The following is a 27547-nucleotide window of genomic DNA, read 5'->3' as shown; positions in this document are numbered from 1 at the left end:
TCTTCCTTTAATGGTACTCTGAGGACAACACCATTCAATTTCTGTTTATATTCAGGAGCAGCTACAGGATCGACTTTACTGCGTTAATGTTTGTTTGGCAGGAAAAGACACATTTATTACTAAGAAAATATTCAAACTAGTCACATCAAGACTGAAAAGGGCTACATGATCACTAGCCTAGACTCTGGGATCTGCATTAAAAGAAATGCCCCAGTGATCATGCTCTCTCAGTAATGTGTTTATACGGCTCAGCTGTAATGTAATTGAAGGATGCTCCGGTGGCACAGTATTTTACCACTGCAAGCTGCTTACGTGGATCCAGCAAGACACCTGTGCGGAGAGCGTTGTTGTGGCGGTCACGTCAACAGCAGGCACCCCTTGCTCCTGCATGTGCTATTAGCCCATTCACTTCCAAAGACGGCTCACCGCCCTCGCTTTAAAATGTTCTTTAAATACGTATCAACCAATGATGCAAGATGCTTGACCGCTAATCTTGAGACACTAGTTTTCGCACCAGATGACACTAGTTGCTCACTAGGTTCAAAAATATATTCGAGGAAAAAAAAAATTATTTTCTCGCCGTTTCTTTTGAACACGACCATGGCGTTGCTGGAAGACGAGTTTCAAGGATGTCGAAACTCATGTGCTGCATTTTGGCAGTGAGGGGGACGCAGACTTCAAATATACCCTAAATTTTTAGGTGATAGTGAAACCAGTGAGCGCGACTTGATCCACAAGGTGGGGTTATTACTTGAACCCTGAGCCTGGCACTTCAGATGTAGCTTGAGCCCCAGCTTGGAAATCTGAAAGTGTGCAAAGAAATGCTCATCAGTGCGATATATTTGGCTGTTTACGTCAGCTGTATATTCAACCCAAAGCAACTCAAAAACAATGTGCTACTCCGAGAGAAACTTTTGTCTCATTGAAAAGATAGTTTATGTGACTGTGGTGTGTTGTTTTGATTCAAGAGCACTGCCAAATAGCTCCGAATGACAGCATAGCAGAAAACATTGCGCAGATGTTTAGTGCACAAAGTTGGGAATGGTCTGTGAAAGATGTCAGGTGTGCGACGAGTGCCACTTCACAGTTCACACACTTGACTCCTTGACTCCTTCGAGATGCTTTGCATACAGAAAATATTTTACTTACTCTACATGTGCAACCTTTTCAGCGAGAGTTCTAATTTTTTGCAGCGACCCATGTCATGCTGCGGCATTGTGGGTGACGTGCGGAAGTGAATGGATAAACAGCTACACGTATATCACCGAAGTTTGTTTGTGAAAGCGAAATTTGTTTGTGTGTCAGTAGCCTCTTTGCCATTAGAACGCAGTAAACTATTGTTCCCAGCTAACTTCTTTTAGTCTTCAGTATACCTTAAGCTATCCTGCCCGAGGGGGATTGACAGTGAGTGAACATACAGCTGTCAGGTACGTTTTTGTGAACGAATTTGTTTCTGAGCTAGTTGGTGCATAATACAAGAGAACTGCAGCCAACAAATAGATGCCCAACCGGGAACACATGTACAAAGCCTCATGCATTTGTGTTCTTCCCTGTGTGGCTCTATTTGTTGGCTGTAGTACTCTGTAGTTTTTGTCTGACATGACTTCAGATCTTCTTGTGATATCGTGGCCACCGCTTGGGTGCCAGGAATGAGACCAGATTACATTAAGCAAATTAAATTAAAAATAATTTGCTTTGCTTCAGGTGATTTCACGTGGTCATCCATGTTTACTAACCATTCTGTGCACTATTCTGATGAAAAAAGCGCAACTAAAAGTTTGGCGTCCCTGCCCCTTTAAGCTTAACAGGCTGTTAGACGCCATTCCTAGCGTCACTGAAACGTGACATGAAAGCACTATAACATTCATTGTGCTTTTCAAGAGCAGGGCAGTTACAAGAGCTGTTACTGGACTACAAGAACATGCTCTCGAGCACATCTACAGAAAAAGGGATAAAAATTAAAGCGAACAGAATAGAGTGGTGTGATTGCCTGGACATTGGGAGCAATTGTATGTGCTCCTGCATCTTCAAGCCTGCTGCCAATCATGGAGGGAAAGAAGCCTCGGATTAAAAAAAAAAGGCAGCTCCGACAAGATGTGACTTAGGAGCTCCTGAAGAGTGGAAGGCGTGTGGGAGGGAGTTTGGGCAGGGGCAGAGGGTTGCATAAAATAAAGAGAAGCTTGTATCAGAGAATGCCTGCATTGACTTCAGATGACTCGCCAAAGTGGTGCGGCGGTTCAGTTCATGTACTCTTGGCGTTTTGCATACAGATATCGTGTGCTGGTCAACCAAAGCGCATGACCTGTTGACTGAGCTGACAGATGGACAAACATCGGGAATAAGTGTGCAATTCACAATGATGGTAATGCCCAGCATTCACCATCTGCAGTTGCACTCCACTGCTACCGTTGTGAAAAAGTAAGACTGCGTGAAGGGAGCGAGCAATATTTGAGCGGTGTAAAAGACGACAAACGTGCAAACATAGCGGTTTCATGCTTTCAAAGAAAAAGTTATGTCTTGCGTTGTTGCTAAGTGCCCACTGCAGTGGATGTAATTTTTGGCTGCCGAGAACAAGGCTGCAGGGTTGAATCCTGGCTGCATGTTGATATAGGCAAAATGCAGCATCTATGTGCTGTGCGATGTGCAAAAGGCGGGACCTGAAGGGCACCGACGAACTTTCGCTCCACGCAAGTGCCATTAAAAGTTTCTCGCATGGCGCATACTGCTACTGCGCATGTACAGACCTCCCTGAGGAATCCAGGTGCCGGCCAGGACTTCGGCTCTTACCGCGCCAGAACACGATAAGCGGTGATGGTACAGTACGCGCTATGCTAAATGTCACTGTTATCAAATTTTCCGGACAATCGGATTACCCTGCTCATGTCGGCATGACGCGATGCTACGTTGAACCCGCCTGCGCATCCGAACGCCATGCTTTTTGCGCTGCCATGGTTGCCTGCATAGATGCACCGGGCTGTTGACATCGGGTCCATGGTGTTTCGGAATGCTCACGCAGACAACCTGAACTGCAACGAAACTGGAAGCGACATATCTTTTTTTTCCTCGATAGAATATGTGGCCCTTCTGTGGCATCTCCCGTGCGCCATGCACGAGGCGCTCGCGCCCTCTTCGGAGAAACGAGCAGGACTGCCACTCCGCTTGTGGTCCGAGCAGCACATGTGATAATGTAAATCGACCGTAGGCACGACGTGAGGAACACAGGGGAGGTGGTGCGCTGTTCTTGTCTTATTTATGCATCCATGTCAGAGTCTGAACTGAGCCTGCAGAACTACAAGTCCTCACAACCGGTCTCTGCACATGGTGGATACTTTCTGGTTGGAGATGTGGGCTGTGGCAGAGCTATGCTAAGTCATAAAATTATTGTGCTACCAATGGTTGACCTTGATTATTATCTATTGCCGCATTACTGGACTAAGAGAAGCAGAGGCATCCAGCAGGGACGAATGGAGCGGTTACGCTCCAATAGAGAGAGTCCTGTAATATCCGGTATACAGCCCGCACCCAGTACATAGAATAGCACTGGGCATTTCATGCTACATACTACTGCAATCTAAAGTTAAGACACGCAAGTATTGAGAAAATTTTTTTTACGCAGTCATAATCCAGTTGCCTGAAATGTTAGTGAGTGCATGTGCTCTATCCACTGATAACAGTATACCACACGACTGGGTCGCACGGCAGAGCTGCAGTAAACTTTTTACCGAAAACATGCAAGCCGTAAACTTTTGACCGTGTCGTACGTTGGCAATATGAAGCCCGAAATTTATACTTTTAAACACGTATAACCTGGAGACAGTACTTGTTCTTCCACCAGAATGGTCGCTGAGCACGTTGTGACCATGCGATAGCGCCAACCGCGTTTTGTTCAGATCCACGACTGCTGAAGTTAACTTTAATGCTCCAGTATCTCGATGGCTTTGCCATTTTCTCCAGTCTTAATTTCTTGGCAGAGAGGCTGAACTTAAGCCCACATCCAAAAGGGATTCTACAAGCAACCAAGCTGAATTTCATACTCGTACACGGACAGAGAATGCTTTTTGCTGGTGAATCCAGTGTTGATCACAGGTATAGGAAGGAAGGAAGGAATTTCCTTCACCAAATCCTTTCCTTAATTGTGCGTTAAGTGGCTCCTAATTCACTGGAGCTCACTTATTGTGGACGTTCCCAGCCACGGCTTCTCTGTGTGGAAGCCAGTGGTGCGAATATTCGAAATATCGAATAAGAATTGAATATGTTTGATATTTTGTTCGTATTCGTATTCGAGATTTTCCCAATATTCGCCTGCAATCATGTACAGCGCCGAGGCCAACTTTCATAAATTTAACCATGGCAAAACTACATTATCTGGGCAAATTATCCGACGATCGAGTTTAGACTGTCAGGAACTTTGGTAAACATTGTTTCATGGTCCTTTTAAAGGCTTGCTTAAGCTTAGCAAACCATAGTGAATTAGTGCAGTCACAGCCCGTTAGGCATGTTCTCGATGTGCAAGAGAAGTCGCAGTAAATTTCCAGAGGCAGCAGTATTGCTTCTAACATAATGTCATCAGTCGCTGGTCCCTTCAGTAATGGAAGTACATACTTGAAAAGGTGCTTTGCACATGTACTGAACAATACCTTGTAGAATGATACCAGCAGAACATCCACTGTTGTGTGTAAATTTTCAGACATACTCACTTCTGTATTGGAATGCTGAAATTTTCACAGCAGCTTGTATAAACAGCAGTGATCAGCTCGTCAGGTACTCAACAATCACAATTCTGGTAACACACAAAAGAAGAGGAACAGTAGCAGATTCACATGGATGATTCTTTACTTGTCACTTTTCTGTACAAACAGGATATGTGAACATTTTTTTTATGTTTGCAAGGAATGTGCTTAAACAAAGACCACACATAAAAAACATCAGATATAAACACAACAAAATTAATCGTGGCTGTCCCCTGATCTTACTGTGCAGAAGGTGTCAGTAGTGTGCACCTCAAAACCGATGGAGTCCTTAATGTGCAAAATTGTTCAAATGTAATCTGCCCATTTTTATAATGAGTAAAAATAACAGGTAGAAGCGATGACATACAGTTGTGTTCAGGCAAGCTTTGACGAAGCACAACCGCAAAACAAATGCACATATTGTGCACATACAGTCAGCTCTTGATGGTTTAAACTTGGTGGACTGACAGTTTGTTTCAATTATACAGAATTAAACTTAGTGAGAGCCTATAATTCCCGGTACAACAGATGCTGACAAGATGAAAGCAACAATTTGAACAAACGAAATGTATGAGTTAAGTAAGGTTTGAATTGTTGAGCCTGTTGTACATATTCCTGCGTACGACTGGAGCAGTAGTGACTGCAATCTTTCTTCAACAATTTTCTCAAAACAAGTGTTAGAAACTGCATTTCTCTGAGGGAATGATTGCCCTTCACGTTCAGTGAGGTATTTACAATCTTTCTTCAACTGATGCTGAAAAGGGTGCAGGGGCAAAACAGCTGCGATAGAGATTTTGAATGCTGCCTTTGCTCATGATGATCAAGAGAAATCTTGTTTATACAATACCTACACGGGGGCATTACTGTAGGAGGAAAACATCACAAAAAAAAAAGAAGCATAGTACACGTTAATGAATAAGCTGATGATACAACGTAGGAGGTCTTAGAGAAAAAAAAAAAACTGCGAGGAAAAAGAACCAATCAGATACAGAAAAAAAGAACACACATTAATATACAGCAATCATTTAGAAATACAGCAATAGTGGCATTCAGCAATAATCAGCACAGAGTACTATCACGCTCGGTACAAGTTGCAACGCGCCCTTGGATCAATGGATAAGAGGGGGGGGGGGGGGCTGAAAGTACAGATATAAAATGTGTGCCCATGTACAAAAAGTCGGCACAACGTTAGGTGCTCTTGTCTCCTTGGCTTGCACCTGTCATTCCATCCCCCACTCTCTTTCAGCCGTGAATATAAGTAGGCCAATTCTGCACCACGCTTTATCTTTGTGAACGGGGAGACAGTTAAAGTATTATGAACACTTGTCCAAGTGTAATTTTTGGTGGCTAAGTCAATTTTTTATTCTGACTCGCAGCCCATATAAATAACAATTAATGGCTTAAATGAAACAGCACCGATAAACTCTCGTATAACTGGAGGAGGTCGCCGTATATTTGCATGGCAATACCCCGTGAAATGATTGTTATTGCTGGAACTGAAGAGCAGGTATTTCATAAATGGCATAAGATTTGCAGCCTTCATTAAAGCGCGTATTTCATTTCTCCATTTGCATTTTCATTGCCTGTGGCAAGCTGTAATTTCTGTTCAAGTGTTCGCTGCGGTAGTGGAGAGCACTCAGAACTCTATGCAACTACTTTCGTTTGCATCCTTTGCTCTCAAAGGATCTAGTTTTCTCATGCTATAATGCCTTTGCTTTTTCTTTGGAATAAAACCGCCTTAAATAAAGTAGTGGCCCATGGTAACAAGTAAACCCATCTCAGGCATGCTCATCGATGCACCATTTTTTCTCGCTTTAATAGGAAAGGGCAGGCAAGAGAGCCAACTCAGCAGTGACATGTATCTTTGGAATGCACCATATATTGGCGCTACGACCGCGCTACCTAGCAAGCTGAAGCACGTTGCAAGTCATACTGAGCACGATAGCACACTTTGAAACACCGAACAGGAAACGGAACCATCTTTTTAACAGGTTTTGCAAAGCAATCAAGAAAGATGTGGGAGGGGTGGCAGCAATTTCCATAGGCAGACTGTTGCAGTCACATGTTGTTCACAGAAAAACGCTCTATCTGAATATGTTTACTTAGTGCTTGTATTTGTGCACTTTTAATGGGTATGGTACAACTAACGCGTAAGAAACACCTCTTCAGCCGCAACTACATAACATCACAGAGAGATTGTCCTTTTACAGTCACCCCCTACTCACTTTCGAAGCTTTTTATTTGCATTGAAAGGCAAAAAAAAAGGTATTTTTTCTCCACAGGTAGTTTGCCAACGTCACAAGAGAAAGAAGGAGACAAATTTATGCAGAGGAATTTTAAAGATAATGGATTAAAATTTTCCACTTCATTTTTTCGGTGTGCAAGGTTTTAGGAATGAGAGAAAAAGGCAAATATGTCCCAGTGTGCTTTAAATAATTTGCTACAGTGGTATTTTCCACAAAGGTTTTTGGTGCTTGTAGGCTGCAACACAGATGACCCATTACTACACAAAACCACCTTGTCATGTGCACTCCCAATACACTAAAGTGTTAGCAGCTTCAAAGCTGTCATCTGCTGTGAACGCATGTGACTTGTAGCGGTTCTGTGTACAAGGCACTCCACATCATTGACCAGTGAAACTGCAACTCTATGCAATAAAGAACACTGGAGCTAACCTTCTACAGTTTTATCAGGGCCCGCATACAACTGCCAACAGAAACAGCAACTAGAAAACTTTGAAGGAACAATGTGTGCTGTACCTAATCAGCACTGGTGCTATATCATTCCCCCTCAAAGACAGTGGTAACTTCTGTCCCTATATCACACCTCCACGGAAGCTTCAGGACCGAAACGATATTTGAAGACTCTAGCAGTATGTTACACCTGCTGACGCATCTCAGCATGCCAGGCATTTTGAGTTCCTCCTTGCTACAAATGACTTCCAGTTAACCCCTTCATTGATTAACCTCAAGCCTCTCTACTGAGGACATGATTCCTCACCAGTGCTTGTTTATCCACTCTGCTTAAGCCTTCCTTATGCTTCAGGGCTTTGTCAAGCGTCCCGATGTGGTCCCACTGAACGTGCTGGTTTAGCGACTATGGCATTCAGCTGCTTAGCTTTATGATGTGGGATCAAATCCTGGCCGTGGAGACTACATTTTGATGGCGGCAAATTGCGAAAATGCTCGTGTGCAGTGTGACGTCGGTGTACACTAAAGAACCCCAAGTAGTTGAAATCCTATCCATAGCCTATGGGCAGATTTGAAATATTAAAACCTTACACACGTGGACAACCTCTTCAGCTATCAATGAACACAACGGACCTTCAGTTCTTGTCCCCCCCCCTTTTTTTTCTTTCACGTAGGCCCTGCAAGTGAGGCACCTTCCCTGCCTTAGTCTGAGGGTGGCTCCTTCTTCACTTCCACAATTTTAATGAAGCCCTGAGTGTCTTCTTCAGGAGGGTGCTGCCGACCGTGTACTATTCTTTCGTGGCACCTGACGTGCCAAAGCGCTCCGAACCTCTGCCCGCACTGCGAACAGACGTGGGGCATATTTTCTCTGGCGTGGGCGCGAATGTGTTTGTAGAGGTCAGCTTTCACGTGAAACTTCTTTCCGCATTGGCGACACGCGTGCTTCTTCTTGTTGTGACGTCTTAGAGTGGTCAGGTCACGAAAGTGCTTGCCACACTCGGTGCATTCGTGCCGCTTCACAGTCACGTGGGTGCGCTGGTGGTGCTGTCTGAGAAGCCACGGCTGCCTGAAGCCCTCCCCACAGACCTGGCACACGCAGAGCTGCTGCTCTCCGGTGTGGGTCCTCTCGTGCCTGGCGATAGTCGTTCTAGGTGGGCGGGAGGGAAAAGGAGGAAGCGAGTGGAGAGACTTCTGGCGTGAAAGCGTCGCTGGTGGCACAGAGAAGAGAAAACAAGAATTGCCGAGACACACACACACAGAACACTTCGGGCACCTGTTGTAGAAATTGAATTTTTCACAAAAGCCCCTCCGTTCTATCGAAGCTGTATTTCTTTTTCATCTACTAGTCCTTCATTATCCTGTTCTTCCAAGCTTAGGATTACATGACTAACCAATGGTCCTACCTATACATATGTATAGGTACATATACACATACATGCATATATATATATATATACATATATATATATCAAGACTGATTTCTTGGCAGCTGATTGATCAATATAAAATAAAGTCACCAGAAATTGAAAAAACATAACAGGATTTAATTCACGACATTTCGGCTGGAGGACCAGCCTATATATATATATATATATATATATATATATATATATATATATATATATATATATATATATATATATATATATATATCAGATCGTTCTAGATGTTCAGCCACGTATACAATGGATGCTTTTAAAGATGTGGGTGCTCCTCATGGCAATCTTTTTGAGCTCTGCAACATGAACACAACAGAAGCGTTGAAAAAGTTGGTTAAAAATTTGCAGTCCAAACCCTAGAATGCCCTTCAGCAAAGTGTGGGGCATATGTCAAGTGCCCGAAACAAAGGACACAACCAGTAAGGATCTCGAAGACTACAGATACTCTGCAGGCCTGCTGTGACCATCGAGTGAAGACGGCTATCTACCTGTGGAGAGGTGCGGCTGAGTACCTCACAGCTCCAATCAATCACAACAGTGATTCCAATGGTGAATTCAGAGGTGCGCTCATGGCTTTTCCCGAGTCCAAGAGTAGCGAAAAGGCTTGCAGTCCTAAGCCAAGAAAGGATTTTTGAAACCCATGCATACTTTCAGTACGACCTTGCCGTCGACCATCACTGTATCAAACCTGAGGCGTCGCTGTGGTTCGCGGGAATGCCCGAGTACCTGAAAGCTTTACGACACAAAGCTAGGAAGCTGCCTAACAAATTCGCGATAAGCAGCTCACAGAGTTGACTACCCACGAGTCTGCACGACCATGACATCACTTTTCACACAGGGAAATTAAGAATTAAGTAGAAAGAATAAAATTAAACAATTCTTTCTTGTGAGCAAACACAGCCTGTATTTGAGGGTGACCAAGTTGCAGCATGCAATTTGAAAGTACTGACATTTACAGTCGTGTCTCTTTAATACGACCGCCGTTAATAAGGATGACTCGAATTATGAGCAATTTTTCTGGGGACCAAACTTTTTCAATGTGTTTATGCCTTGTTAATATGAAAACTCACTGTCCGGACAATGGGAAAATGCATAGAGCCCACTGGGGCTCATGTATTTTAGCCATGTTAATGTGGACAGTGATAACAAAATCTCTTTCCCCAACCAAATGTTTGATTTGCTGCATTTCGAGTGCTGGGCACTAGAGGAATGCAGTGGAAAAGTGCAAGTGACTGACTGATGGCCGTTTTCTTTTCTGGTTTCATGCTTTCAAGTGCAAAGCTGGCAAATCGATGACCCTTACCATTTGCTGCATTGCATGAATGGCTGTGAAGAAAACTCTCTGTGCAGTGTGTGTTACTTAGAAAGCCTAATTCAGCAACTATCAGCGGACTGAGTCATGGGATGTGAATAGCTGTAGTAGGAGTAAGATCACCTAGCAATGAGGCGCGATAAAGTGCATTATCCATAAGTCACTATGCACGTGAACCTACACCACACTATTTCAAGCATAATGGCAACCAGGATAATGGGCTGGGAAATCCCCTAATTCTGTCTAATTTCAACTTCATTCAGAGCCACTAACCTTCCCAATCATGGCACGGTTTTCTTCCTGACTACTTTTACTACACGATTCCTTACTGCCGACAACTCATTTTACGGACAGTTTTGATTTGGAACCAAAGTGTTCACATTAACAAGGCACAACTGTATTGGTTAAAATCGAATTTCGAAACTTTTAAGCCGGCATACTTTTAAGGCGAAAGCCTTTAATGCCTCATACTGTCGCTAGCAGACGCGTCGGCAGCCGTGTCGACAGACGCATCGGCAGATTTGTCCGCCTTTCGGCGTCACTGCTTAAATAGAAACTGCGCCGAGGGTGGGAATCGAACCAGGGCCTATGGCATTTGAAGGGGAGACGCTACCACTCCCCCACGAAGGCTCAAGTTTCGAGCATGAATAAAGGCGCATCTAGTGAATGCACGGGTTTCATAAATAAAATAAAAGGAATAAAGTCAAGAAAAATAAAAATAAGAAAATAAACAAAAATAAAAACGAAATAAAAATAAAATATGAAAATAAAATAAAAACAATAGAAATAAGAGGAGCAAAAATAAAAAAAACATAATGTGAAAAATAAAGGTAAATAAAAACAAACAGTGTGCCAGGAAACGCTTTCGCCTTGCAGAACTTTAGAGAGCCAAAGTGCCCCCGAATTTTTATCGTTTTTCTTTCTTGGCTAAACCAACACACCCAACCTCTAAAGATAATGCCATTCTCTTAACAGAATGACATCTGCAATAACAAATAAGTCATCGCACTGCAGCTTACGCATTATCGCAGGAGAACGGGCAGTAGTTACAGTGATGCATCACCAGCGGGTGTTTGTGTTGCCGGTGGGCATCCAAGAAGTCTGGCGTGGAGAACAGCTGGTCACAGGTCTTGCAGGGGTAGACCGGAAGTAGGACAGTCACACTGTTTTCAGCCTCTGGGGGTAAAAAGAGCGCAGAGCGAAGTGCTTATGAGAAACAAATACTTAAAGGTGCAGTGAAGAGGAATCTGAACTTGTCTTTTTGCCGCGGGAAATCGATCTACATGTTCCCAGCATTCTTAGAAACTTCAATTTATTGCCCTGTGTGGCCAATTTCCCTAATGAAATCGAATTAACGTCCGGCTCCCGCCTTTATTTCTTTAATTCTCCCCGTACGGTGGGCGGAGTCGACCAACGTGTGGAGTGCCTTTCACCCAGTCCCGTGGCGGCTTGCTGCTCTGCCATCGGCGGAGTAATACGTAGTAATCCGTAGAAGCAAATAGTCCGCGTGTATTTTTATTTCTGCGGGCTTATTTTGCGGCTGTATTATCTGCGAATGAAACTATTTATTCACGGAAACCTAAAAAACAAAATAAAGCAAAAGCAAAGCCTCCACAGAGCTGGCTGAAAGGCACCCCACGCGTTGTTGGACTCCGCCCACCGTACGGGGAGAATTAAAAAAATAAAGGCGGGAGCCGGGCGTTAATTTGATTTAATTAGGGAAATCGGCTACACAGGGCCATAAGTCGACGTTTCTAAGAATGCTGGGAACGTGTAGATCGAATTCTCGCGGCAAAAAGACGAGTTCAGATTCCTCTTCAGTGCACCTTTAAGAGAGCTTCTAGCACTGAGTGCACTCTCGTCACTTATCGCAAGAATTGGACGGCAATTGAGGACATTTGAGGACGACTGTTTCCGGTTCTTGCTGTTGCTTGCATGAAGAATCGCTGTTGCTTGCATGAAGAATCCCCAGTGTGTATTGATAAAAATAAAAACTGCTTGCAGGCTAGGTGCTCTTACTAATGGCTGTCGTATCTGCACTTCCATACAAGCACGACTCTGCCGGAGGTCATAAAGAGCGAATGAAACAAATATTTACCTAACACTTTACTGCTTGACCCTGCAGATCCTTCCTCGCTTCTGCTGAGTTCACAAACTCCGTAATGACATCTATATTCCATTTCTTTAATATGCATTATTGATATCAAACGCTGGAAGCTCGTAATAACCCACATGGAAGCAGTGCAAAAACCTGCTGCTCATTTCATCTCGTTCAGTTACAACTGTGCAACGACAAAGAATTTTAATGTTTTTGGAACTTGCTACCTGCCATAAAATACTAGTTAGCTCACTTTTGCGAGCTTCACAAAATTTACAACTATAACTACTCTCCAAAAAAAATGCACTAATTGTTCCCCATTCACATCACCTCAAAATGATCATAAGAAAACCTACGAAAACAAACCAATTCACACGCATTTTTTCCCTAAGCTTGTGCATCCTGTAAACTTTGGCTGCCAACTGTAAGTAACCCTTGACACGAAAAACAATGTGTCCAGAAAATACTTCATATGTGGGGAAGTCTGACATACACAGAACTGAATGATTCAATAACAATAAATTACACTTCACAGCTTTAACTGCAGAGAATTACGAAAGCAAAACACGACCACTTGAATGAAGTTGCAAACACGCTCTCCTCGCGGGCATAAATGAAAACAATACAGCTGCGAATATGTAGGAAGAACAAGATGTTCATTATTAGCATGCATTCCCGTACGCCGTTTGTGCATACATTTCTTAATACGTACTCTGTCATACGCACTCTGAAGAGAAAAAAGGGCTCAGGTCTGCTTGCTGCTGCTATTGTTAGATGGTATGCAGGTTGATGCTATAAAGCACAAGCTCAAAAAATCGAAATCAAAGTGCTATACCGCAGCCAACTCAGATGAAAATGGCAATCAGAGAGCATCCATTCTTTCCTTGAACAAATTCGTATTTTTATCGAGAACAGGGTTCCCTACGAGGCTGTCAAAATGCAAACATACGTAAGTAAGGGGTAGCTCTCTACTCCTTCCCAAACGACACAACACTCGGCATATCAATGCAGATTTCTCAAAATCAATACGGAAACTAACAAACAAATTAAGATGGAAACAGGTTGCACTGAACAACAAAATTTCAGCAAAAATGATCTGCAAAGAACACAAAACAAGACAGCATAAAGTGTTGCAAGGAATTGACCATCCCCTTCACAAAAAAAAGAGAGCAAAAGCATTGAAAGTCGGAATCCGAATTTGTATGCAGTGACGGTGCACGTAGCAATGCAACTACAGTACAAGCATGCAAAACAACAAATTTCTGTACATGTTTTTCAGCTGCCATAGCACCGCGATTCTTGCAAAAGCCCAAGTCTGGCAACAATTCTTCTACAATTACGGATCTGAGAACATTGCCAATTTCATTTTTAAAATTCGAAGGGATACTCCTGATAAACTGAATTTGGCCTATATCAATTTGTTGCCACATTTTAATGACAACAAGGATACTTTCATTAAGAATGGAGTTTTTATAGGCTACACGAGGCCAGACAATGAAATAGACTGCGATGATGTCGGGTACTTTCTTGCTTAAGAACCTCTGAAGCTAGACCACACTGTAATCCATTTTCAGCAGCAATCGCAAGAGTCTATAACAGTCAATGTCATAACCAAACATTATGAGTGAATCATGAATCAAGTGGCAGTAGAGAAATTATTACAGGGCAAAACGAATGAAACCACAAACAACAATACGACGAAATGAACGCAACAAGGCAATGCAAAACCATCAAATTTTACACAGAAAAATACTACTGAGTCCCTTAAGCATTCTGGGCCCAGAGTGACCAGGTATTCTCATCTGGTGTGGGAGTCATTGTACTTTCAACTTCATAAAAAGTGAACAATATACTAGTTGACTTTCATGTCACAAATTGCTGTAGCTGGTGACGTGCACAAATAGCCATGTTCCGATTGGAGTGCTTGGAGTCATCACAAGAACAAGGTTGGTGTAGTTATCTGAAATGCCACAAGTACAGTTGGGGTTAGGAAAGGTAATAACAAAGAGCAAATGCTGAATCTTCTAAAAAATTCTGGTTAGTGGTCAATTGACTTACAAAATACTGCAAGCCATTACAATGGGCCCAAGGAGGTTGGGCGTTTTATTTTCAAGTGGAAATGAATGTTCCCAAAACAAAATGTGGTACAAACACTTAAGAAAAATACGACAATGCACCAGTTGCAAGGAACAATCATAACTTTGAAAATGCTAGCAGTTATGATAAAGCAGTCAGCATTCAGTTATTTCAAAGGAATCAGTGCTGCTGAATAAGTTGAGTGGCAACTTATTCTACTCACTTACAGTTTGCGGGTACAATACATATTTAGATATGTTATTTCTAGCAGTCGCTAGAAGAAAGAGAAATTTTTCTCTGACACATCAAATTTTTATTTCTTCATATAGGTATTTATTATCCATAAAGGCCCTCAATGGAAGGTGTTAAATATGAAGGGAGCACTGGCATACAAAAATGCAGCTAAAGAAACAAGTACAATGGAGCAAAAGAAAAGGGGGGGGCGACACTAGCAAGTGTAAAAGAAGCTAAGGACACCAAACAACGCCGCAGAAACAATCTCCTCACCGTAGAAAATTAAAATGCAAAGAGGAATATAACAAACACAGTTAAAAAAGAAAACCCAAAAGCACAAACAATGAGAAGTGCTAGTCAGTGATAACAAAAATTACAGAACTTTAAAACAATTTCTGGAACTTTATTTACAATTACTAATTCCTTTGAGTGTTAGGTTAGTTTATAGTGTGGTGATAACTAGCTTAAAGTTTAGATGCTTATTTTAATCTGGTTTCCAGAATGGCACAAATTTGGCAGTTAACGCAAGCGGCAACATTCTTGGATGCCTTTCATCCAAAGCAATAGTTGCCACATGTTTGCATGTACCCTTCCCCCTTTTTTTGTTTGCCTGCATCTTGACCTTTTTTTCGGGTAATGCAGGTTGACTGTTCAGGCACAAGTGAGGCTAGACAGAGGGTGTATACGGTAGCCAGTGCTAGCACTAGCAAGTCCTTCAGAGGCCTTAAATACTCCCTCAGGGACAGATGCCGTAATTTCCGGTACACAGACCGCACCCAGTGTATAGTCTGCCGAGCTTAATTTTGGCTGAAGAAAAAAAGAAAAACTTTTTACTAGATTTTTTTATACTATGGGCATAAAAACAGCAATGGACATTTCATGTGACACTGGGCGATATTGAAAAAAAAAAAAAGAAAACACATAGTCCGCAGTTACAGAGGGTCGGCAAAAACCCAAAATTTCAACTTTTAAACATGTACAGCCCATGGGCTCTACATCAAAATTCACGATAGTAGTTTGAGACCTAGAAGAGAGAAGAGGTCTTGACAAAGACCAAAAGGATGCCAGGAGACTTCCTTTGGGACAAAAACTATGCTGGGACAAGTAAAAGAGTGAAAAATAATTTGTCTCGGCCCATAAATGGGAGAGTGAGAACGGCGAGTGCTCGATCACTTAATATCCAGCAACCTTTCGCGCCCTCTGGCCATCATAGTAGGAGCTTGTGGAGAGTGGCATTAACTGGATGGTTTGGTTTATGGGGTTTAACGTCCCAAAGCGACTAAGGCTATGAGAGACGCCGTAGTGGAGGGCTCCGGAAATTTCCACCACCTGGGGTTCTTTAACGTGCACTGACATCGCACAGTACACGGGCCTCGAATTTCTCCTCCAAAGAAATTCAACCGCCGCGGCCGGGATCAAACCCGCGTCTTTCGGGACAGCAGCCGAGCACCATAGCCACTGAGCCACCACGGCGGCGGCATTAATTGGAGAATGAATCTCCAGTTAAACCTATCCCTGCACACTTCCTAATCCCATCTACCCACCCGACTACCTGCCACCTCCTGCCATGTTTGCTCCTGTTGGAATCTATTCCGTTACTCCAACGGACCACTGGGCATTTTTTCATTGCATTACATGCCCTTCCCATGTATATTTCTTCTTCCATTCTAATGCAACAGTGTGGATGGTTCCATGTTGCGGAAGGTCCTGCAAATAAACAATGGGTTTATAACTCGTGTGGAAAGAAAGAGGAACCCTGACAAAAGGTTATCAGTGAGATTATCACTGTAAGGGTTATCATTGAAAGGGTTTATCGTTGAGCTTACCATCACCTGTTTCAGTCTAGTTATCAGTTTCACTGAGTTCATCAGAAATGAGATGCGAAATGGGGATGCTGCAGCAGGCACACGCAACAAGCGCTAACGGCAACAATGGCAAGCATTTATGTGCGCCCTGTGCAGCACTTTGTTCAGCCGAATATTGCTCTAGTATGATGGGTACTTCCTTTAAAGGTGTGCCCATTTTCTAAACGTGCAGTGAGATACCATGCAACATCTGAATGATGCCTTGAATGCACAGCGCAGATGTCACTTTTGTATTGATATACAACCGCTGCAGACTTGACTGCAAATTAGGGGTGTGCAAATATCAAATTTTTCGAATACAAATCGAATATGAATACTTCGTTTCGAATATCGAATAATCAAGGACAGATGCATTTAACTACTACAAAACATTATTTGAGCACCCAACAACATCACAGTTCAACTATCAGTGATGAAATGAACACAAAAGATGTGTACGGCTGACAAAACAGTATCAAAGCCTCCAACATTATTCTTAGAAGAGTGGAAATATCAGAGAAGATGGCTAGTACACAGCATTGATTAAGGCTAGCTTGCCATAAGCACAAAAGCGCGTTGCTGGGATGAACATAAAAGGTTGTTGTGAAGGAAAACCGGCTGCTCCACATGGTCAGGCAGTAGTAGTTCCCTTCTAGATGAAACGGCTTCTCCAGCCACAGAAAATGCCCTCTCACTTGGCACTGAACTGGTACGTATTGCAAGGTATTTCGTGCACAGCTCTGACTATACCAGCTTCGCAGGTATAGCCACAAAGAAGCTCACCAGCGCAGTCAGCTACTGCATGGCCCAACGTTACGCATTGCTCTGGGCGTCGCCAAGTTGTTATGTCCCTGTAGGACTTGCGAACCGAAATAAATGCTCGTACTCGCAATAGAATATTCGACTAGATACGAATATTCATGTCGGGTCGAATATTCGAAACAACACGAATACTTGCATTTCGAATCGAATACGAATACTAAAAATATACTATTCGAATTATATTCGAAAATTTCGAATATTCGCACACCCTTACTGCAAATGTATGTGAGACGTGTGTGCTGTAGCACTGTATTGCCACTTACCGTAAAGTTTCGAGAAAACACCCACCCATACTACGGAGCCATCAAGAAAGAAATACACATTGGGCATTGCTTCCAGGAGGTGCAAGCTTTAATTCCCAGTGCTGCCGGTACCAACTGGTTTTTTAATCGACACAAGCTTTCCACTGGTCTGATGCTTGGCTTGTTTGGAGTGAAATGCTTGGAAAATGGGTCCTTGATCCTATCTTGCGTAGATCAAAACACCTTAAGCGGAGAAAACAAAAAATTTCATCTGTACCACGCTGTTTCCCCTGTGTACAGGTTGTGTGAGGCCCTGAACATAGTCAGGTGCAAGGAAGCACCTTTCGTTCAGGGTCCTTTAGTTTCTGTATGAAGAAACTGAAAATAAACTTCAAACTTCAAAACCTCGTGCCATGGTGTTCTTTGTCTCCCTTACTCAATGCCCTTCAGGGCCCCGTAAGGTAGTTTGAAGAAATAATAAATAAATGACAGAGAAGTTTGTGTTCCACTCACTGGCAAAAACCCTCTTGAGTTCCCCGTCACTGATCCTTGAAAGAAGGACACAGAGAGGTCACAAAATATGATGGCGCATCACTTGGTGTCAATATGAGTGCGGCTGGAAATGTCGAAGCCGCAGACCAATCGATCTCGAAAAGCATACTAAATTAGTTTCCACTAAATACCTGTGAATGAAATTTTTGAAGAGGCATCCCTGCATGCTGAGGAAAGAAATCATTTCGTTTCTCATTTGTGACATTAAAGTTTAATGCTTGCATCTTTTTAATCCAAGTACGCATGAACTAGCTCTGTTTCTGCAGACTGCTAGTTATTAAGCTTGCGGAACAGTAAAAATAAGCTTTCCTGAGGCTAGTCTAAGCAAATAATTTTGGCGTGCTTATCACAAAATATTCCAGGGCATGCAAATGTATAGCACTTTAGTCGAGTTAAACCCAGAAGCTTGTTTAAAGGAATGTTAGTTTGGGCTAGATGGTGCATTGTTTGGGACTGAAAAGGCAACAGACCTACAGCAAGAGATACACAAGAAAGGCTGACGCAGGACATCCGCTAACTTCATCTGAATTATATATATCTGTCTGTGTGTGTGTGTGTGTGTGTGTGCACGCGCGTGTGTGTGTGTATTCTTGTTTTACACATATATATATATATATATATGTGTGTGTAAAACAAGAATTCAAGGCATCAACAAAAACTGTTCAAGATATGACATCTCGGTTTTGAAAAGGCGGACCGAAGTATAGCTCACACAATCTATTCCCTTCTATTTTACGTCGAACGCTTCCAAAACCTCACGCGCCTACATATCTCTACTCCTGCCCAGAATCTTTATCTCCTGAAGTTGTGGTTCACACTTCTTGCATTTCTATATATTTTTCTATATATTTACTGGCTTGGAAGTAAATAAACTCAGAGAAAGTTAGCGCATGTCTTGCGTCAGTCTTTCTTGTGTATGTCTCGCTGTGGCGCTATTGCCTTTTCAGTCCCAGAAGCTCGTAAATCTTGTTGGAGCTTTTTCTCCTGGTTTCCTCTACGTTCCTTCATGGAAAAAAAAAAAAGGATGATAGGTAGAATCAGCATATATGGTACCTTTCGAAGTATCCAACCAGACTCGCACCATAGTGGTGTCCCTCTCACACCAAGCACATCATGATGTAAATGCATAGCAACGCTGAATTATAGCCTCCTCAGGTGGTATTCACAGCATATTTAACATGCACTGCATAAGGGTTTGCACCTTTAGCTGGCAAAAGGCCTATAACTGGCCCAGTCATAGCTCAGCCATAGTTGCAAGAGAGTGAATAGCAGACACTGATCTTAGATGTTGCTGGTTGGTTGGTTTATGGGGTTTAACGTCCCAAAGCGACTAAGGCTATGAGAGACGCCGTAGTGGAGGGCTCCGGAAATTTCGACCACCTGGGGTTTTTTAACGTGCACTGACATCGCACAGTACACGGGCCTCGAATTTCTCCTCCAAAGAAATTCAACCGCCGCGGCCGGGATCGAACCCGCGTCTTTCGGGGCAGCAGCCGAGCACCATAGCCACTGAGCCACTGCGGCGGCATCTTAGATGTTGCAATTGCTTCTTTGGGTCACTGTAGTAATGACATTGTGTATACACCGTTAGTGGTTAATATAGGTATTAACCACTACAATGACCCAAAGAAGCAATTGTGACATCCCATATCAATGTCTGTTATTCACTGACGTGCGATCACTCTAGAAGCACGAATTAGAATAAAGCCCGAATTCACTCGGCCAGAAAATTTTCACTCTGCTATAGCTTCCTACACTGCCTTTTGTACCACACGAAAACAGCGCAAACTTCACAAAGGATGCAGAAGGGGAGACGAGACACAGGCACTGATTAACACAGGCGTGTTAGCCAGCGCCTGTGTCTCGTCTCCCCTTTCTGCGTCCTTTGTGAAGTTTGCGCTGTTTTCGTGTGATGGAAAACCAACTAGCTCGTGATGTTTTCTTCAAATGCCTTTTGTAGCTATCACAGCGTGAAATATATGAACGCTTTAAGCCCATAACGCAGGGCTTTAGACATGCTTTTCGTTCGGAAAACTGTCAGCATGATGTGGTAGCGAGAAAACATGCTTATGTTTCAGTCACAGAAAGACAAGACTCCACATGAACATCGTACACGAGAACATGAAAGCTTCTCGACATTAATGAAAACGGTACAGCATTTGCTGTGTCTATTTCGCCGGCAGCCGAGAGACTCACGGGTTGAAAGTATTTTTATAAAACGGACCGTCGCTCTCAAGCTTATAGGAGCGACGCATGGTCGTCACTTTGATCGTCACTAGAACAGATACTTTGATCTGGACAGCGGAACTTTCGCTTCACAGCGTTCGGTATTATCCAGCTATCGCACACCAAGCAGTCGCACCGCACTCTTAGAAAATGACCACACTTTCAAGTACAACGTAAAAGCACCCGAAGTTTACTGTAACGCAGCAGTAATTTTTAGCAAATTAAATGCCGTGCGCAGAATACCTAATGTCTACTCACTACCCAATTCAACGGTGTCCTCGGCGTTAGCGCTTTTGCCGTCCGTGCCAGCTGCAAAGTCCACATCGCACCTTCGCGCCACAGTTTGAAGAACGTAAACATCACAGACCACACCGCCACGCCGGTGTGCACTAGCGTTATTTTGGTTCTTAGTAAGATTGGGTGAAAACATTGCACCCAATGCGTAACAAATAAATGAAGTGCTCGCCCAACGGTTGCAGTGTAGCTAAGCACGCATCCGTCCCGTTCCTCCACCAGTAAATGCTCCTGCCAGCGACAGACGCAACCACTTGCTATGGATCGCATTGGCTTGGCTTTCGATAACTCAGTTGCGTCCGAGCAAATTCTTGGAAGAGAACTGCCGAGAACTTTACTCGAACTTTTGTATATTGTACAATGCCACCCTCCTTCTGCCCTGTCTTTCTATCGCTCCCCTTTTTCTTTCCCCATCCCGTCCTCTGTTCAGGCGCCGCCGCTCACCATGCATTGGCGTGTCGCGGCGCGCGTCGAAAGTGCGGCGGCGCTGCTGTAGCATGGGCTGTCCGGAAAAGGGGCGCTTTTCGTTGTCGTCTGCTAGTCAGTGACGCGTAATTGACGCGGTTGCGTGGTACGCACGCGGCTCACAGAAAGTTTTTCATGTGATCCCTTTCTCGTGCTATAATTGCCGCTGGCCGTCCAACAGTGAAGAAATGCCGAATCGTCAGCGGCAACGCCACTGATTTACACCTGTGTGCACAACAGGCTACCATTGGACTAAGGGTGAGCAGCCGTCGCTTTTCGCTGTTCCAAAAGATGACGCCCGCAGGAAGATCTGGGAGCGGAATTTGCACCGGAAAGACAAGACCCTGGATGAAACGTACTCGGTATGAAAACTGCACTGATTACGTTCACGTTATAAACGGAGGAGTCCGCATGCCACGCGGGAAACCAGAGTTGACGCCGGACGCCGTGCTGACGTTGCTTCCCAATAACACGAGCTACTTGTCATTTTTTTGTCAAGGGCATCGAACAGTCGCGAGAGGCAGGGCGAAAAGGACAAACTGCATGCGAAAATCAGACGATGTTCATAAGTATGCCACCGCGGCCGTCTGATCATGAATTGGTCACGATTTCGAGGTCGCGTTTCCTGCTCGCTGCAGTATGCACAATAGTTTGTTCATTACCCTTGTGTTCAAACTTTCCTCGGCAGCAGTACCCGCTGTAAGTTCTCTGCGCCTGTACACAATGCAGCTATTGGAAAAGAATTTGGAGCTGCTTTTCCGCAATTTTGGCTGTTTTGCGGCCGTCTGCTAGTCACTGCTCTTTTTTTTTCTTCCGTGTGCGACTTGTCCTATCGCATTTAATTTTATTTGTCGTGCATGTACAATGACAAACATTTACAGGACACGTTATTGAAGTATTGGCTTTTGAAAGGACCAAAAATACTCTGTGCGATGTACAGAACGCACCGCCGCGTATCGGGAGGAGTGCATGCAGGCATGCAGTGACAGCCCATGCTCTGGTGGCGCCGTCTCGTGGCTTTCGACATCAACAGCGACAGCCACGAGTCCTCCCTGAACACACTAAGAAAACAGCAGTTGCTGACACTGGGCCATGGAAATGAACTTCTTAATGTTTGACTATATTTAACAAGCCAGGTATCAAAATTCTAGACCTCATATTTTTCTTGTGTTTAGTTTTTGTTTAGGTTGAAAAGAAAAGTTTTAGCAACGGCGTACTTTTTCGTCGTGGAGGAAATCAATGTGGGCGGGGCTCAAGGAGGATATATCCTCCTTGGCGGGGCTTCACTGCATGGCCTCATCAACATCCGTGTCCATCCGTTCAGCCAGACAGAAACTGAAAGGGTCCCTGCAATGGATTTTATGTTGCGTATAATACGTTTGTATTATGTGGAGTACAGGCTACCGAGTGTTCATGCCACGTACAGGACCTCAAATGCGAATTTTATTGTAAAACATTTTATTCGCCGGGAAGAGCTTGGCAAGAGGTCGCGTTAAGTGGTCGAGAGTACATAGCCCTCAAATGCGAACCGATCATTTACAATATATTGTTACCGATGGACCGTGAACGAAGAAGTGGCGGTGCGCTGAACGACGACGACGTTGACAGTTGGTAGCAGCCCGAGGACATCATCATCATCATCATCAGCTGGGCCCTCGGTGTCTGAGCTGAGTGCTGGCCATCTCAGAGCAGCCGCCAACACAGACTTACCGCCGTAACATCCCCGTAACATCTTTTGGTGGAGGTCGCGGGTTCGAGCCGACATGCCGACGAGACGACGGGCCGAACGGGCGAGATGACTACCGACCCGGCCCCTCCGTCTGCGCCTGCCACGCCAACTGCAGCCGATTCCCATCCCGACCGACCCGTTTTCTCGTGTTGGGCTAGATTTACTTGGGCCCTTCCCGGAGTCCTCCTCGGGGAACAAGTGGATTGCCGTCGCCACCGATTATGCCACGCGGTACGTGATCACTCGCGCCATTCCAACCAGCTGCGCCACTGACGTCGCTGACTTCCTTCTGCACGACGTCATATTACACCATGGCGCTCCCCGTTAACTCCTTACCGACCGTGGCCGCTGCTTCCTCTCCCGAGTTGTTGACGAAATCCTTCGTTCGTGCTCCGTTCGTCACAAGTTCACCACTGCTTATCATCCTCAGACGAACGGCCTAACGGAGCGTCTCAACCGCACGCTTACAGACATGCTCGCCATGTACGTATCCGACGACCACCGGGACTGGGACATAAGCTTGCCTTTTGTCACCTTCGCCTACAACTCTTCGCGCCATGATACCGCTGGTTACTCGCCCTTCTATCTTCTCTTTGGACGAGACCCCTTACTGCCCTTCGACACTCTGCTGCCCACAGCCGGCCCTGTCACTACATATGCGCATGACGCTATCGCCCGAGCAGACGCCGCCCGCCAGGTTGCTCGTCACAAGCTCTCCGCCTCCCAAGAGGCTCAAAAACACCGCTACGATGGCCTGCACCGTGATGTGCGCTACCCTGCCGGATCTATCGTCTTGCTGTGGCTCCCCTCCCGTCGTGTGGGGTTATGTGAAAAACTTCTGCCGCGCTACACAGGTCCTTATCGTGTATTACGGGCAGTGACCGACGTAACGTATGAAATCACGCCGCTGCACCCAAAGTCGACGTCCGCTCCACTGAAGTCCGAAGTCGTTCATGTAGCTCGCCTCAAGCCCTATCACCCACCATCGACATCGCACGCCTAACACGCACCGGGACGTTGCCTTCAGCCGAGGGGGATAGTGTTACCGATGGACCGTGAACGAAGAAGTGGCGGTGCGCTGAACGACGACGACGTTGACAGTTGGTAGCTGGGCCCTCGGTGTCTGAGCTGAGTGCTGGCCATCTCAGAGCAGCCGCCAACACAGACTTACCGCCGTAACATCCCCGTAACAATATTTTTAAAAATTCGCGCTTCCACGCCACACTTTAGCCACGCCAGCTTTAGCCCGAATCCGCACGCAACGCGTCGCGCAGCGCTCGTTACGTCAGCAGCGGAGAGCTGTCATTTTTGATTCGCCGTGACGTCTCTTTCTGACGTCACGCAGCTACCACGGCCGCGGCCGGAAGCTCCGCTCCTTTCCCCCGCTTGGCAAATCGCTAAATTGGTTTTTGAGGAAAGGAAATGGCGCAGTATCTGTCTCGCATATCTTGGTGGACACCTGAACCGCGCAGTAAGGGAAGAGAGGAAGGTGGGAGTGAAAGAAGGAAGAGAGAAAGAGGTGCTGTAGGGGAGGTTGGTTGGTAACAACTTTATTCATAGTCCTGCAGAGCTTTCGCCGACGGGGCCTTAGGTCTCCGACGTGGGGACGTCGAGGCGTTGCCTCGCCGTCGCCTCGCGGGCTTGCTGGACGGCCCAGAGTTGGTCCCCGAGGCTGGGGCTGCGCAAGGCAGCGGCCAACCGCGGCGGGAGGGTTCCGGAATTAGCACCGTGCAGGCTTTTGTTACAGTCCCAGAGCATGTGAGTTAAAGTGGCTGTATTGGCGTGGCAGACCTTGCATATATTTGTCGGGTATGTGCCAGGGTAGAGCCTGCGGTATAGTTCCGGGTTTGAGTACGTGAGCGTCTGCAGTTGTCTGAAGGCCACCGCGTGCGCCCTGTCCAGCTTGTCGCTGGGCGGAGGGAACGTTCGGCGGGCCAGGCAGAGGGCCTTGGTAATTTCGTTGTAGCTGGTCAAGCAGTCTTTGGTGCTGTTCCATGGACGATGGTCGCCGGCGCGGTTCGCGAGCTCGCGCGCCTTGGCGTGTGCCGTCTCGTTTCGGTTGCGATGCGTCCTCGATACTTCTCCCATGTGCGCCGGGAACCATTGAATTCTGGTTTGGAATTCTACCTCCTGCTAGACTTGTCGGTTCCTCAGGACTCGGGCTGCTGTCTGTGAGATCCATCCTTTGGCGAAGTTTCTAACCGTCTGACGCGAGTCGCAGAGAACCACGGTGCACGTCGGATCCGTGAGGGCGAGTGCCACCGCCGCTTCCTCCGCCTCTTCTGCGCGTTCGCACGCTACACTTGACGTTATGCGCGTTTTGCCACACGAATCGACGGTGGTGGTGGTGGTGAAAACATTTATTTCGAATGAACTGGAGGTATGTTTGGATCAGCCCGTAAGGGACCGATCCTTACAAACACTAGGTGGAGGTCCCTAGTATGGGACCCCAATGGCGGTTGCCGCCGCCCGGGCGCGCCCGACTAAGGCTTGTTGGGCCTGTAAGTCGTGGCAGCCGAGCAGGGTCGCCTCCCAGTCCTCCCGGGTTGGGTTGGGGATGGGGGGAATAGCGGGGTTGGAGGGGCAGGCCCACACCATGTGATAAGTGTCAGAAGACAGTGTGGGCAGCTGCCGCTAAAGGAGGGGTCAAAATGTTTTAGCGCTGCCGGGCACAGCAAAGTATTGGTGAGAAGGCGGAGAAGGAGCCGCTCATCCGCCTTCTTCAGGCCTTTACATGGGCTAGGGTAAAGGCGATGACAATTTTGATAATATGTTGTAATATCTTTGAATGTATAGACCGGATTAAAATCGGGTTCCTGATCGGATGGGGAGGAGAAAACAGCCCGGTGAGAGAGCGCGCGGGCGGCTGCGTCTGCTGCCTCGTTTCCTGCCAACCCCTGATGAGCAGGGGCCCATATGAGGTAACGGTGTGCGGGGTCCGTATCCCGTATGCAATTTTGATATATTCGATAGGCTAGGAAGGGAGTGCAGCCTTGTTCGACGTTCCGACAGGCCCCTCGCGAGTCGGTGATTATGTATTTTGAATTGGAATGTGAGGCCGCGAGAGCAATCGCGACCTCTTCTGCTTGTGTTGCACTGCGAGCTCTAAAAGTTAGGCCGTTAACTGTGTTGCTGTTGTGAACTACCGCGGCCGTGTACCATCCCCCGTGGTGAGGGCCGGAAGCGTCCACGTAGTATACACCTGTTTTGTTGCCATAATATCGGGCTAGCGCTTCCGCTCGTGCCAGGCGCCGACCATTATGGTCTTCATGTGACATGTTTGCTGGAAGAGGCCGCACGTGGAGGGCACGTCTCCACAGTTCCGGGATGCGAAACCTGTCTTCCATTGGAGGGGTGTGTTGGATATGGAGTCGAGCAAGAAGGCGGCGACCTGACTCCGTTAGCGACAAGCGCGTGTACTGGTTTGTAAGGTGCGCCTCCCGGAGCTCCCGGAAAGTATTCACCACCCCAAGAGCCATAAGCCGGCTGTTTGAAGTAGTGATAGGGAGGTCAAGGGCACGTTTAACAATTTTGCGAAGGATGACCTCAAGGGCGTCCTCCTCTTGTTTCCGTAGGTGGAGATAAGGAGTCGAATAGAGAATTCGACTAGTTACGAAGGCGTTTGCCAGCCGCAAGGCATCCTTACTTCGTAACCCTCCGCGTTTGTTGGAAACCCGGCGGACCATGCGGCCCACCTGATCCCCCACCTTACGGAGTTTGGCCAATGTAGTGTCTGGCCGCCTGTGTTTGTGGATGTAGAGTCCGAGTACCCGTATCTCATCACTTTCGCGTATGGGACCACTCTCAAGAGAGAGAGATATTTTAGTTGTGCACTTCTGTGAGGGGAGGAGGTGCACAAATTCCGATTTTTGAGGGGAACATTGAAGACCGCAGCGGCGGGCGTAGCGGTCTACTATCGTCGCCGCTGTTTGCAGGCTGGTTTCAATGTCTCCTGTGCTGCCCTGCGTGGCCCACAGAGTGATGTCATCAGCGTACAGCTAGGCGTGCTGCACGCCGGCGACACCACTCAGCTGGGCCGGCAGGTGCATCATGGCCAGATTGAAGAGCAGCGGGGAAAGTACCGCGCCTTGAGGGGCTCCCCGCGTGCCGAGTAGGTAAGGACCATGGTCTCTATCTTGAATTCGAATGTAGGATTGACGATCCATTAAAAATTGGCTTATGTATTGGAATGTGTTGAGGCCGCAGTCGGTGTGACTTAGGTTAGTGAGTATGATATCATGTGTTACATTGTCAAATGCCCCTTTAAGATCCAAGGCGAGTACTACCCGGTCATTATGGGGGCATTCGAGGGGGTCAAGGACTTCCCGATTGAGTTGCAGGAGGACATCCTGTGCGGATCTGTGTGGGCGAAATCCGAACATGGTGCTCGCAAAGACTTGTTTGTGTTCAAGATATGTAGATAACCGATCCCGCACCATCGTCTCCATTAGTTTGCCCACGCATGAGGTGAGAGAGATGGGGCGGAGGTTATCTGTGTCAATTGGTTTGCCAGCTTTAGGAATAAATGTGACCAAAGCCGTTTTCCATTCGATTGGCAGGGGGGTGTCCCCGCGCCAAATCGCATTTACGTATTCCAGGAGGGACTGGTATGCCAAGTCGGGCAGGTTCGTCAAAAGCTTGACGGTGACCTTATCCCGTCCTGGCGCAGTGCCCCGTTTCATTTTGGCGAGAGCCGCCCGCAGATCATGGAGCTGGAAAGGTTGATCCAGCTCCGTGTTCTCTCTGCCTGCATAAGAGTACGCAGATCCACGGGGGTCTTGGGCTGTACACAGA

The 27547-nt window shown here is 45.9% G+C and overlaps 2 protein-coding genes across 3 annotated transcripts in view; one reads left to right on the top strand and one right to left on the bottom strand.

The window, feature by feature from the left end:
* Nucleotides 1-4815: 4815 nt before the first annotated feature.
* On the bottom strand, nucleotides 4816-20981 carry LOC149330811 (zinc finger Y-chromosomal protein 1-like). Of its 2 annotated transcripts, none has more exons than XM_089561482.1 (3): nucleotides 20524-20981; nucleotides 11191-11347; nucleotides 4816-8567 (listed from the first exon to the last, which is right to left on the bottom strand). In XM_089561482.1, exons 1-3 carry the CDS (start codon nucleotides 20693-20695, stop codon nucleotides 8123-8125), a joined length of 774 nt encoding a protein of 257 aa, XP_089417608.1. In that variant the 5' UTR covers nucleotides 20696-20981; the 3' UTR covers nucleotides 4816-8122. The 2 variants fall into 2 exon arrangements, with proteins under 2 accessions (XP_089417608.1, XP_089417609.1); XM_089561483.1 differs by having other exon boundaries at nucleotides 20527-20981.
* Nucleotides 20982-21125: 144 nt separating this feature from the next.
* The window catches only part of LOC149330808 (uncharacterized), a 93218-nt gene continuing 86796 nt past the window's right edge, over nucleotides 21126-27547 (top strand). Inside the window, exon 1 of the mRNA XM_089559984.1 lies at nucleotides 21126-21386. The gene's annotated coding sequence lies outside the window, so the exon portion shown is untranslated. The remainder of the gene's footprint in view (nucleotides 21387-27547) is intronic.

This window comes from Amblyomma mixtum, chromosome 9 (assembly GCF_055824585.1).
Source record: "Amblyomma mixtum isolate Tamu chromosome 9, ASM5582458v1, whole genome shotgun sequence".
Classification (NCBI taxonomy): Eukaryota; Metazoa; Arthropoda; class Arachnida; order Ixodida; family Ixodidae; genus Amblyomma; species Amblyomma mixtum.
The sequence above is the reverse complement of the archived record's forward strand: the minus strand, read 5'-3'. Positions and strand labels throughout refer to the sequence as shown.